Source organism: Capsella rubella, unplaced genomic scaffold (genome assembly GCF_000375325.1).
Source record: "Capsella rubella cultivar Monte Gargano unplaced genomic scaffold, Caprub1_0 scaffold_3, whole genome shotgun sequence".
In the NCBI taxonomy this organism is placed as follows: Eukaryota; Viridiplantae; Streptophyta; class Magnoliopsida; order Brassicales; family Brassicaceae; genus Capsella; species Capsella rubella.
In genome coordinates this window covers 8,195,848-8,208,207 of record NW_006238921.1, presented here as the reverse complement: position 1 = coordinate 8,208,207, position 12,360 = coordinate 8,195,848, and the positions used below count along the sequence as shown (strand labels likewise).

Genomic DNA, 12,360 nt, shown 5'->3' with positions numbered 1-12,360 from the left:
TTTGAAAAAATGATGAGAAAGCATGAACATTGGTGATAAAAGCATATATGAAGATATTTCATGAATTATATATGTGTTGTTTATATATAGATAGATAGATAATGGTAATTAAGAACCATCATATATGTGTATATGTGTGTGGATATAACAAAATTTGGAGGAGATAGAGAGAAGTGTGTTATATAATTTGGTAGGTGATGGACCCTTCTATATCCAACCACCTTTGTCTCTATTTCCACCTTCACATGTCCCTTAGAACATGGAGCAAATTATGGCAACTCACCCCTCTCTACCCTCTTTTTCTCTCTTTTCTTTTGTTAATTCTTTCTAATCTTCTCTTTATATTTATAGTTTTCTGCTAGCTAGGTTTTTATAAACACCAACAAATAATAATAATTCATAACTATATATAAAAATCTAGTCAAAAATGGAAAATTTTAGACAGTTTTGAAAAACGCCCATAGATTTTTGGTCAAAATGTATATGTCTTCTATTGCCAATATAGACAGCATCCGAACATGGCTACGCAATTGGTTACTGAACCCACGACAAATTTATCTGACAACAACGGTGATTGATTAGAACTCTCTACATATAGATTCAATGATTCATAGTTTCATACAGTTTTTAGACTATACTAACATATTTTCATGTACATATGCATTAGCATGTCTTCTTTTACTTCTAAGCTTTGAGGATTAGTCAAAACTCAATAACTTAATATACACTGATCATCCACTTGTAATTTGTACTAGTGAAAAAAAATTTTTGGTCACTATCCAATGTTATATTGTCAGTTAAAAAAACCAATGTAACCGTTAGATTTATGACTATATGACTATATATGTATCTGCCCAATCATACACACCTCTCAAGACTCAAGAGTCAAGAGTATAATATTAATTGTTGAAAGTGTCTAGAGCCGGCCAAAGAATGCAACATATAAAGCAATTCACTTTGGTGTTTTTTTCAATACCCACAACACAAAAAAACCATTCTCCATCACCCAAAAAAAAAAAAACACTTTTCTTTGTTTTTGTTTGCCATATTGAAAAGCTCGTGAAAATGGAGATAGAATCTGTGAGGTGTGAGTGTTGTGGGTTGATGGAAGATTGCACACAAGACTACATTAGTGAGGTCAAATCTAACTTCGACAACAAATGGCTATGTGGTCTTTGCTCCGAGGCCGTGAGGGATGAGGTGAGTCGCCGGAAGATGACCACCGTCGATGAAGCTGTTAAGGCACACGTGTCTTTTTGTGGAAATTTCAAGAAAGATAACCCGGCGGTTCATGTCGCCGATGGTATGAGGCAGATGCTACGGAGGAGGTCCGGTGACTTGACGACTTCCTCTGCGTCCAAGAAGTTTGGTAGATCTAACACCACCAAGTTGTACTGATCCAATTTTTTTTTATATTTTCGCTAATTAATTTTATGTATAATATTTGATGCTACTTTGTATCGTTTTGTTTAATGTCATAAATCATAAAATGATGGTCGGTGATGCTATAACTACTAATCAATTAATTTTCATAAACTAGTCTTGTCATTTAGTTTCCACCCAGTTCAATCTCTTTAGACATTGCTTAACATGCCCAAAACTATCCCATGATTAGGAACCATAAAGATGAATCATTAATCTTGAATTTATGTTATGTTATTTTTGCTTGGTAACCAAGAAGTTCTATAACCTTTTGAATCGGGTCAAAGTTTCAGAGAGACCATAACATGTTAATCTAGTAACCGAACTCGTGCTTTTGAATACTCTATCTATTTTAGGTGGCTAGCTATTATCATATATCAGTTGAGCTACTAATAACGTTACGAAAGTTTAATGACATTTTTGATAATGTTAGTCGTCCACGAGTCTGATTGACAAGTTATTTAACCCGTGTCTTGGGCTGATAATGGGCTTTGATTTCATCTAATGGACTTAAATTAATCAAAAATGTCACTGAACTCATCATATAAAGAGCTCCATCTAATGGACTTCAAGTTCAAATACTGGAAGTGACTTGTATCAAGCTAAGTGTCCATCAAGTGTTTTTGTTCTACTCTTATTCACACTAAACAATTATTGCCATTGAACCTTCTATGTAACTGTTATATATATATATATTTTTTTTTTTGGCTCAACGTCAACTATTCATTCACCAAATCGATATTACAATTCATTTGACCTCGACAATTTTCACTCAAATACAATGATTTAGTCTAGTATCGCCCTGAAACACTAGCGGATCCAACGCTACCCGACTACGAATCATTGTATCATTTCCACCATACCGAGATGAACCACACCACGACTCGGTGTTGAATCATCTCTTAAACCACCTAAATTGATCCTAATGACACGAGAACAATTACTAACACGGAGAAGACCAAAATCTAAACTGAAATACAAATACAAATCAAACCAAGTTATTAGTCCCTTATGATCGGAGTCTAGAGCTTGTCCCAATAACATCACCACCCGGAGGCGCATTATCAGAAAGACGTGGTTTCCCGGCTTTTATCGTTCCGGTCTTAAACCAAAATGGACAACACGTCCGACTGAACCGACCAAGAGGCGCAAAACAATCAGCATAGCCATAGACATCTCCGAATTATCCAAGCAGAACTCGTATACTTATCACCTAATGATTATAGTGGAGCACGGATTAGTATACCTTCACCTCCCGGTGCGTTTCTGGAATGCCAACATCGCATCTGCCTTGTTGCTTTGCTTCTTGGCCGGACTGAAACCAGAGAGTTGAGGAAACCCTCAAGAACGCCGGCTTTGAGGACATCCTCAAATCTCAGCCATCCTCAAATGTAACTGTTATATTTACTTTTAGTTTTTTTTTCTTTCTTCTGAAAACTTATATTTACGTTTAGTTAGTAATAAAGTAGTAACATATTGATAGATCTTATGAAGTAGATTATAATGTTAAGTTGTTAACACGTAAACGATTTAAAGTTTTCTAGTTAACACGTAAGCTATTAAAGTTTTCTAGTCTACTTATAACATGTAAAATACAAATATAAAATCGGAAAATTTTAAAAAATATTCTTCTGCTCACACACATGTGAACATTTTGGAATTTTTAGTTTCACTTAATTATCCAAGATCTTACGACTATAACATTTGGTCCGTGACATATATTTTTTCTTGTCCCTAAGTTACATACAACCAATACCAATGTCATATACTACATATGGTTTTGTTTTTTTAATTTTTGTTTTATTATGTATTTTTAAGTTGGGCTAACACTCAAAAAACCAAGAAGAGTACTAAATATTTGGGTGGAATAAAACCAAAAAACCTAATTTGTGTGGCCAAATTGATAGCCTAATTAATAGATATAAAGAGATGAAAGAATAGGAGAATTATTTTGGTTCACAAAAACAAAGCAAAAATATTATTTCAAAATAATCTTTTTGTCATAAGGAGGAAATGACCAAAGAAGTTTTGTTGCGTATCGATTTGTTTCCCCTCAATTTTCATTACTACCAAACATTTTTATGTCTCTATCTTCCGTACGTCTGCAATTACGTTATTCGTTTTTTAATTTCTCTCTAAATAAGAAAAATTTGCACGACTCTTATTCAACTCTTATGAGAAATTAAAACACGTTCATGTGATATTCGTCGTCATTATATATGAGTTAATATTAATACGTAGTAAAGTAATTAGAACCTTTAATTAGAATAACTCCTGCATATTGGAAACGTGTTACAAGAATGACTCAAGGAATATATAGTATTAACTTTGTGTATCCATAAAGTTTAACAAGAAAAAGGTTCTTTCACCTTTGTTTTTGCCTTTGAACCAGCATGAAACCAATTGTTAAATATACACATGTCCTACAAATCACTTTTTTTATGATAACTTTAAGTCTTTAACACATACGAGGTAATCAATCACTTAATACTAGCCTCATAATCACAATGTTTAGTTGACATAGCAACTTTAAATATAGGATCGCATCAGCACTAATGAATCTCATCAAAACTCTGCAGTTAAGCATATTTCGATGAGAGTAGTACTAGGATAGATGAACTCCCGAAAAATCTTCGTGTTGTATATCTTTTTTGGTTTTTCAAAAGAAAAAAATACAATCTTAAATATACGGTCTATAACCATTCATTACTTAATGATATCTCACGTTTGAGATGTAAAATAGTTTCTACTAAATACGGTTGAACTAGTGGTTTTGAATTGTCATTTTTAAAACTTTTAACCCATCATCTATTTGATAATATTTATGCAATTCAAAAGATAAATTTACATATAACAAATAAAATGTGTCAAAATTAGATATAATGGCATTGAAGCGTTTTTGTGAATCAAATTTATTAAATTCAAAACCTACATTTTTTTTGTTGGTGAAATAAAAACCTACTTATCTTAGAATATAAGTTTCAGAATTTCATCAGTTTAATTGTTACTTTTATACCATTACTTACTAAAATTGAATCGCATAAGTAAAAAAAAAAATATATATATATATATATATATATATATAACAAAAATGACATATGTATGTCAGTATGTGAATTAATCAATACAATAAAATAAGGGTATTTCGGTAAATAAAGAAGAGCCCTTATCTCATTTCCGATCATCCTTCCATTGCTGCCGCCTTCGCACCCATTCATAAAAAAGGAAAGACGCAATCTTTTCTTGTCTCTCTCTCTTTCTTCTTCTCATTCTTCAACCAAATCTTAAAGCTTTCCTCTTTCACTTTCTTTTATCCCTTTGACCCCATTTATATAATCCAATCTCAAAAGACTCCATCTTTCGATATAAAAATCCAACATTTTTGCGGATTTGTGTTTTAGGGTTCTTCCTTGTATGATTTTGATTCCCATAAAGGTTCGATCAGTTTTCTCATATCTCTTGTTGCTGAGTTTGATCCAATCGATCGACAAACCAAACCCAGAAGCCATGAGAGTCCACCCAATTCCCAGAAACCTCAACAACACTTTGATCCATCACCATCTTCGTAACCCGACCCGAGAGCCCGGGAAGAATCTCCGGCGATTGCCACATATCTTCAACCGTGTTCTGGAGCTTCCATTGAGGTCAGAGGCAGATGTCTCTGTGGAAGAGAGACAAGACTGTTTTCGATTCGTGGCGGAGACGGTAGGTCTCTGTGACGGCGACGGTGAAATGAGGGCTTATATGGTTGAGATTCATCCGGGTATTACCAAAATCGTGGTGAGGACAAATGAGTCTTCGTCTTTGGGTTTGTCTTTAGACGAGTTAGAGCTTGACGTGTGGCGTTTTAGGCTACCGGAATCAACTAGGCCTGAGCTTGTTACTGTGGCTTGCGTTGATGGTGCTTTGATTGTTACGGTGCCTAAGAATGCAGAAGAAGAAGTTGATGATGATGGTGGTGGTGGAGATTTTGGACAAGGTATGGGTAGTGGAAGGCTAGTGCTTGTTCAGTGAATCAAGTAATGTCCTTTATGTAATGTTATGATGATACACTCTTGGAATGTTTTCTGAGTTCTTTATCACGAAACGTGAGAGAAGACAAATCTCTAATCTTCCTCGTTTCTACGATATTGTGTAGCCTTGTGTTTTATTGTTGGCAATTTAGTTCTAAATAAAAGAAAGATTGGATCTTTGATCTCTCATTTTGTAAGATCAGGAAGGATTATTTGAAGCTGTGTTAAATCAAAGATAAAGAAGCACAAAAAGTCTAATTTTTATCACCTAACGGATAGTTTTCCATAGTACATCAACATATAATAGATTGCCAAGTCAGAAAACAACTTTCAAGAGACTTGCAACTTAAACAAAAGAGCTAAGATGATACAACAAGACTGGCTAAAGGTTATAAGGATACAATACGACGCCAGATTTAGAAGAAGAAGCCTTTGAGAGAAGTGAATTTAGAGAGGATCTCTGCTTCACGCTTAAGAGCATTATCCTTCTTACATTCCCATTCATGTTTCTTAGAGTTAGCTGATTGAACTTCCTGTACAACTTTTGGGATTGAGTTCGCTACCATTTTCTGACCGTAGCTTAGATCAACCCTTTCTTTCTCCTTGGTCCCGATGTACCGCTTCAACTCTGACCGTCTAGCTTGAAGCTGAGCAATTTGGTCATCGATTTGGCGGATTGTCTCAGAGTTTGAGTCGACTTCCATCTGGATGCTCCCTAGTTTTTCCCTCAGGTCGCTGTATTCGTATTTAAGTGATGCTACCTTAGCTTTGTTAAGCTCCAGTGCAGAGAAGAACCTATCAGCTTCTTCAATCACCCCTTTGTTCTCCTGGAAAACTTCGCTAAACGTTGGAATCTCTTCCATCAGCTTCAATCTCACAATCTCTTCAGCAGAAAGGTTTGGATCTTTCCTCAGTTTAGTTGCCAATGCTGCTATCTCTGTTGCGTCCTTGGAGAGGAACAAAGTAGTGAAATCCTTCTCCAGAAGAGATGAAATCTTCATTCGAGCTTCAGCCCATTCATATTCTCTCATTGGAGAGCTTACACTAACAAGAACAGACGAGTCTCCCCCAACCTCTTCTGGAGGTTGCTGCATAAGGTTATCAAGAGAGTTCAGGTAGCTGTCAAACTCTTCTGGGTTAACATCGATAGGCGAGTGTGAGACCGCAAGGACACCATTCATAGGAGAGACATATATATGAGGAATAGAAACATCTTCTTCCTCGTAGTTAGCTCCGCGTTTCTTTCTCTTGTTACTAGTATTTGGTGCAGTAGCAGGTTCACCCTCTTCGTTCTGGAAGTTCAAGTTCACAGCACCACCACGCTGCTGGTTTGAGGCACGTCTTGCGGATTGTCGAGATGATTTCGGTTTGGGCGTGGACTGCGGTCCAGTGCCAGGAGTTGTGGCTCCTTTCTTCTTCTTGCTACTAGCTCGGGGAGTTGGTTTAGGTTTCGCTTCAACAGGTTCATACGTTTGTGTTGGCATTGGTTTTCTCTTCCTTTGGCTGTATCGGGAGTTTCCTTCTTTTTTCCCAACCTGAGCATCATCATTCTGGCCAACCTCGCTCTGTACTTCCTTTGGTGTCTCCTCAAAAAGAGATGCAGCATCAACTACAAAAGAAAGAAAACATGTTAAATTGGATAATTCAAATCACTAAACTAACTAGAAAGTAAACCTTGCAAAAAAAAAATCTGTAAAACATCAGCAGAGATCGTTTAGTAGTCCTTAGACCAAAACACAAGAATCATCAGAAATCCATATCATGTAGTAATATAACTGATTAAGTTCATCCATGAGAAAGGTACATCAGCATCATCTTACTCTCTTGCATAGCTTAAATTACCTTTATTTGCAGGCTGGAAGAGAGCTGGAATCTTCCAGCTAAAAGAAGATAAGAATGCATCAGCATCCATGCCTGGGAAATTCGACTGAATATAACGACCAAGATGGACTTTGCTTGCGAAAGACTTTGGGACATTCTTTTGCTGAAGCCTTTGAGGGAGAATCAGAAATCTATCCTGATGATACCCAGTAGCAGTCACTCTCCTCCCAACTCTCCAAGTCCAAACATCTCCAGGGCTTGGCCAATCAACAGGGGCATATGGCAGACCTTGACCAGTTGAAACAGGGGGAATCGCTGGAAGTTGGTTTAGATCGGTTTTCCCATGAGTGAAGGAGCTGTTATCTACACTTCTCTTTCCATTTTCCTTCGCCTGAGAGGGCTCTGGATCGTCAATGGCCTCTTCTCTGTTGAAACCGTTTTCCCAGAAGTCGTCTTTCTCTTGCTGAGTGGAGTCGAGATCATCTGAATCATTTTCTCGGTAAGTTGAAAGCGGGACAGGTTCAGTGTCATGGTAAGTACTGATTGGGACTGGCTCCGAATCAAACCTGTAAGCAAATTAACAATAGAGGAGCTGAGAGAGAAGTGGTATGAAACAAACAACAAACACAAGAATCAATTTAAAGCAAAAAACAACAACATTAACGCCTCAAATCCTTTCCATCCACAAGGACTACAAATCATTTGCCTTCTCCATAGCACCAATAAAACATGTAGACAAACAATGTACTAGACATTTCATTATATCATAATGTCGAAAAAATCATACTCCGAACACAAACTCAGACTAAAACATGAAGACTCCACACCCACACCACAATCAACCCTAAAGGCACATCCTTTCTGGTAACAGCAGTTCGTCTAAGAACCTAAACTTTTGCTCAAAGTAAGTTTCACCCTAATCCCAAAGACAAACATGTTCCTCTCTACAAAATTTGATCTTGTCTCATCTAAACTCAAGAACTATTGATGCTTAGGTCAGAATTTTGAGCAAATGACAGCGAAAACACTACAAATCCAATTCTAAGAGAGTTAAATTACTATCATTTCCCCGACATAAACCCATCAAAAGCTCTTATTTTTTCAAAAAACCACAGCAAAAGATACAGACACAGTATAAACCAAAACAAACCAGAGCTGAGAAAAAAAACAAGTTTTTGTTCGAAATTATAACATAGCAATAGAAAAGAATAAGTACCCAGGAGGATTTTGAACGATCTCTTGTATATCTATCGAAGAATAAAACGGAGCAGACATGGCCACTCAATACCCTAATTTCCTGCAGAAACAGAAACACCCATTGAAGCAAAGATGAGAAAAAAAACAAAAAAAAAAACAGAATTCGGAATGAAATTCAACTTTAGAAACACGAAAGTTATGAGCTTTATGTTTGATTCAGAAGCAGTACGAACAATTTTGGAAGCAGATCTAAAGCTTTTCACTTTCTCTTCTTCTTCTCGTCCTTTTGGTATTTTCTAACTCTGGGAAATGTGGTTAAAGTCTTCAAGCTCAGAGAGAGAGAGAGCAAGATGTGTAAAACAATTTACCATTATATCCTTTATTTGGTTCAGTCCCTTTTTTACGTGTTGCACGGTAAGTTTTTTTTTTTTTTTTTTACTTACCGTGATCGCTCGCACACAAATTGGACTACAACTGTTCATTTGTAACATTAACACGAAATCAATACGAGGATATACCACACATCAACGTAAGTCACATTGTTTCCAAGATTTTATTGACAAAAACAAGATTGTCAAGAACCTAATAGTATATTTTTAGGTTTGTGTCTAATGTCATAAACTCATGATCTTGGCCTCTTGTGTGTCATATTTGTTTCAATATGAAAATTCTTGCGTTAAATCGGTCAATTGGTATAAGCATGTCCACAAGGCTACAATCATGATGGACTTGTCTTACCATTAGTTAGTACGAGATTACATTAGGCGAACTAATTAACAAAATACAAATGATTACATCAAATAAGCATTGATCTAGATTCATATTCTCTGTATGTTACATTGACAACTACAAAGGGGAGATCACATTATTAACGCACCAAAAAATGATCTATAACGTTCAAGCTACCGCCTTAGTGAGTACTTCCACGCAAATGTTCTTCATGGAGTATCATCAATTGTTCAGCCACCTAACAAGTCACACGACACGATCGAGGTTTTAGTCTACAAGTAGATATGATCTACATTTTAAGGAAATTAACAGTACCTCTTCAATGCTACCATCTTCGATCTCTGTGTTGAAAGAAAGAAGCAAGCTTTCATGTAGCAAGTTCTCAATATCTTCCACCGTAACCACTGCTCAAAATGTAATCCAGATCAATATCTTTATGAATTATGATCATGAGAAGAAAAAAAATATCAAGAAAGTGAATAACAAATCGAACCATTTGATTCAGAGAAGAGGTGGTAAAGATGATGAGCAAGATCTTGAGATTTCTTGAGAGAATCGTGGCCTCCCCATTGATTCTTCACGGCCATCTGAAGCCCACCCCACCGCGAAAGAAGCTCTCCGATGCCTCTCCGGAGAACAGAGTCGTCGGTCACGGGACGCACGTGCTTTTCATGCCACGTGGTGGAGAGAACGTGAGTAGTATCGAACGTTCGTCCACCGGCTCCCATATCCTCTGACTTTTCCGGGCCGCAGACAACGGTTCTTCCGCCTTGTAACTCCGTTTAAAGCAAACGGAGAACAAATGCTGGAAGATTTTGCGTATGGAACACACAACGAGAAAAAAAAAAAAAACACGTTTCTGTTGTATACTCTATTTTCTAAAAATGGAGAAAAAACAAAGAAAAACGAAAAATAAGGATCTAGAGAAATAAGACAGATCCGAGGAGTTAGGGGGAAGTTTCTGAGTTTGCCAGGACTTGACAAAGATTTGTTCTTTTGACTTCAGACATTTGACATATTGGTGACTTCAGTTTTCTTGATGCTATGTTTTGTCTTGAAACTGAAACGTGTCTACAACAAGAAAAACAAAAAGTGAAACGTGTCCAATGCAACACGACGCATATGGTAACATTGGAGAAATATGTCCTTTTTAATTCTTAAATTTTGTGACACAGATATACAAAAAAAAAGGAAAAGTAAAATCCCCATCTCAATCTAATCTAACTCATCTTGCTATAAACTTGTAAACCTGACGCGTGTATCCTAGTCACCTCACTGACAAGTGTCAGAAGTCTTATAGTGTTGGCTCCATATTCTCATGCACATCTCTTTATTTATATACTCCATCTCGCTAGGAGTTGTTACGAGGTAACCAGACAGAACATATCAACATAACGTAACAAAACAGAGATGAGCCAAGAGCAACCAATTAGGCCAAAAGAGCCAGTCAAATATGGAGACGTTTTTGAAGTCTCTGGCGAACTCGCCGATAAGCCCGTAGCACCTGAGGATGCAAAGATGATGCAAGCTGAGGAGACACGTGTGTTTGGCCATACTCAGAAAGGTGGTCCAGCTGCTGTCATGCAATCTGCAGCCACCACCAACATACGCGGTGGCTTCGTCCATCGAGGTGACAAAACTGAACTTGCCGCTGAACGAGGCGTCACGGTGGAGCAAACAGTCCCTCCTTCAACTGTCACAACCGAATTCGTCGGTGGACAGGTCCAAACTCGTTTCCATAGTTACTACTTTTTTCATATATTCATATTTTTTGTTTGGCGTAATGGCGAAAGCTTTAGGTCGTTGGACAACATGTTGAACCGAGGCGCGTAGTAGCTGGAGCGCGGACGGATGAAGAAGCTTTGCAAAGTTCAATAACGATCGGAGAAGCATTGGAAGCGGCTGTGAAGACCGCTGGAAACAAACCCGTTGATCAAAGCGACGCAGCAGCGATTCAAGCGGCGGAGATGAGAGCTTCTGGTACCAACGTCATTCCTCTTGCTGGAATCGCCGCATCAGCTCAATCCGCAGCTGATCACAACGCCACTGTAGATCGTGACGAGAGAAAAATCAAGCTAGCTGATATTTTGACGGTTCAACTTCAAAACATTCTCATTAATGTTTTATCTGTTTCTTTAACAAGTGTCTAATATGTTTTAGAACCGGATGGGTTATTAGGGTGCAGCGGGGAACTGTGACGAGGCAAGATGCGGAGGGAGTGGTGAGCGCCGAGATGAGGAACAACCCTAAATTGTGTACTCACCCTGGTGGTGTGGCGGCTTCGCTTACCGCGGCTGCTAGGCTTAACGAGAGAGTCGATATATGAGTATGAAAAGACAAAATCTGGCGAGAGGAGTATGGTTGTGTAATTTTGTTTGTTTTCTCTCTCAAAACTTAGAAAACCTTGTGGTGTAAAATAGTCTAAGCTTGTGGTGACTTCGGTTTAAAGTTTGATAATCCCGCAAGAGGAGGATGGTGTTCAGATGCTTGTGATATAACAATCGCCTAGCTTTTGGTTTTTTTTTTTTGGTTTTTGTTCCCTTCTGTTTCAATAAAATTTTAAGAAGTGATGTCATAAGAATGGTCAAAACGGAGACTCTAGTTTGAAGTTAAAGGTTCTTTCGCTGATTTGCTTTGGGAATGAAACTGCCAACGACTGATTTATATAAACGGGAATCCTCAAGTCACTGGTTTTGTGATATTTCAAAACATTATGAGCTTTAACCAACAAATATACAACAATAATAAATATAAATAAAACGCCAAAGAAAAAGAGTTATACTGGCAGCTCCAACAACAAGATATACACCTCCACTATTATCTTCTTCCTTGTTATACTTTAGAATTTGAATTCTGTAAAGATCTTTTCTTCTTCTTCCCCAGTCCAGTTATGTTGGAGTAGATTTGGCTTGGCTGTGACATATTGCTGAGGGATGTGACTTTGGTTTCCATGTACTTTTAACTTGTCTTAAGATTGAAACGTGTCCGGTTGTATACGACACATTTGGTGAAATGTGGTACTAAAGCTAAATGGCAAAATCCTTATCTCAAATGGTCTAATTCATCTAAGCTGTCTCATCTTTGCTATAAACTTGGAAACTGGCACGTGTGTCTTTACTCTTTAGTCACGTCATTGACAAGTGTCAAAATCTCATAATGTTGGAACCACACTCATGCA

At 37.4% G+C, this 12,360-nt stretch overlaps 5 protein-coding genes across 5 annotated transcripts; 3 read left to right on the top strand and 2 right to left on the bottom strand.

Moving 5' to 3' along the window:
- The first annotated feature begins 958 nt into the window (after positions 1–958).
- LOC17893541 lies at positions 959–1,536 on the top strand. The gene has a single exon (XM_006298791.2). The coding sequence runs from the start codon at positions 1,066–1,068 to the stop codon at positions 1,396–1,398; it is 333 nt and encodes a 110-aa protein (XP_006298853.1). The 5' UTR covers positions 959–1,065; the 3' UTR covers positions 1,399–1,536.
- A 3,088-nt stretch (positions 1,537–4,624) lies between these two features.
- LOC17891990 lies at positions 4,625–5,617 on the top strand. Its single transcript, XM_006299076.2, has one exon. It carries the CDS (start codon positions 4,837–4,839, stop codon positions 5,434–5,436), a length of 600 nt encoding a protein of 199 aa, XP_006299138.1. The 5' UTR covers positions 4,625–4,836; the 3' UTR covers positions 5,437–5,617.
- A 59-nt stretch (positions 5,618–5,676) lies between these two features.
- LOC17893124 lies at positions 5,677–8,783 on the bottom strand. The gene is made up of 4 exons (XM_006297202.2): positions 8,687–8,783; positions 8,473–8,553; positions 7,278–7,822; positions 5,677–7,044 (listed from the first exon to the last, which is right to left on the bottom strand). The coding sequence occupies exons 2-4, from the start codon at positions 8,529–8,531 to the stop codon at positions 5,852–5,854; spliced, it is 1,797 nt and encodes a 598-aa protein (XP_006297264.1). The 5' UTR covers positions 8,532–8,553; positions 8,687–8,783; the 3' UTR covers positions 5,677–5,851.
- Positions 8,784–9,187: 404 nt separating this feature from the next.
- LOC17893865 (pre-rRNA-processing protein TSR2 homolog) lies at positions 9,188–10,024 on the bottom strand. Its single transcript, XM_006299294.2, has 3 exons — positions 9,676–10,024; positions 9,498–9,586; positions 9,188–9,420 (listed from the first exon to the last, which is right to left on the bottom strand). The coding sequence occupies exons 1-3, from the start codon at positions 9,908–9,910 to the stop codon at positions 9,364–9,366; spliced, it is 381 nt and encodes a 126-aa protein (XP_006299356.1). The 5' UTR covers positions 9,911–10,024; the 3' UTR covers positions 9,188–9,363.
- Positions 10,025–10,592: 568 nt separating this feature from the next.
- On the top strand, positions 10,593–11,532 carry LOC17893258 (late embryogenesis abundant protein 32). The gene is made up of 3 exons (XM_023786908.1): positions 10,593–10,904; positions 10,982–11,302; positions 11,368–11,532. Exons 1-3 carry the CDS (start codon positions 10,593–10,595, stop codon positions 11,506–11,508), a joined length of 774 nt encoding a protein of 257 aa, XP_023642676.1. The 3' UTR covers positions 11,509–11,532.
- The last annotated feature ends 828 nt before the right edge of the window (positions 11,533–12,360 follow it).

Excerpts from the sequence above, each read along its gene's own strand:
- LOC17893541 (XM_006298791.2), top strand. The coding sequence starts at position 1,066 with ATGGAGATAGAATCTGTGAGGTGTGAGTGTTGTGGGTTGATGGAAGAT.
- LOC17893258 (XM_023786908.1), top strand. The coding sequence starts at position 10,593 with ATGAGCCAAGAGCAACCAATTAGGCCAAAAGAGCCAGTCAAATATGGA. Across the intron at positions 10,905-10,981 it reads CCGAATTCGTCGGTGGACAG|GTCGTTGGACAACATGTTGA; the intron begins GTCCAAACTCGT and ends CGAAAGCTTTAG. Across the intron at positions 11,303-11,367 it reads TTCAAAACATTCTCATTAAT|CGGGGAACTGTGACGAGGCA; the intron begins GTTTTATCTGTT and ends ATTAGGGTGCAG.
- LOC17893865 (XM_006299294.2), bottom strand. The coding sequence starts at position 9,910 with ATGGGAGCCGGTGGACGAACGTTCGATACTACTCACGTTCTCTCCACC. Across the intron at positions 9,587-9,675 it reads CCTCTTCTCTGAATCAAATG|TGGTTACGGTGGAAGATATT; the intron begins GTTCGATTTGTT and ends CATTTTGAGCAG. Across the intron at positions 9,421-9,497 it reads AAGATGGTAGCATTGAAGAG|GTGGCTGAACAATTGATGAT; the intron begins GTACTGTTAATT and ends GTGACTTGTTAG.
- LOC17891990 (XM_006299076.2), top strand. The coding sequence starts at position 4,837 with ATGATTTTGATTCCCATAAAGGTTCGATCAGTTTTCTCATATCTCTTG.
- LOC17893124 (XM_006297202.2), bottom strand. The coding sequence starts at position 8,531 with ATGTCTGCTCCGTTTTATTCTTCGATAGATATACAAGAGATCGTTCAA. Across the intron at positions 7,823-8,472 it reads ATCGTTCAAAATCCTCCTGG|GTTTGATTCGGAGCCAGTCC; the intron begins GTACTTATTCTT and ends ATTTGCTTACAG. Across the intron at positions 7,045-7,277 it reads CTTCCAGCCTGCAAATAAAG|TTGATGCTGCATCTCTTTTT; the intron begins GTAATTTAAGCT and ends TTTCTTTTGTAG.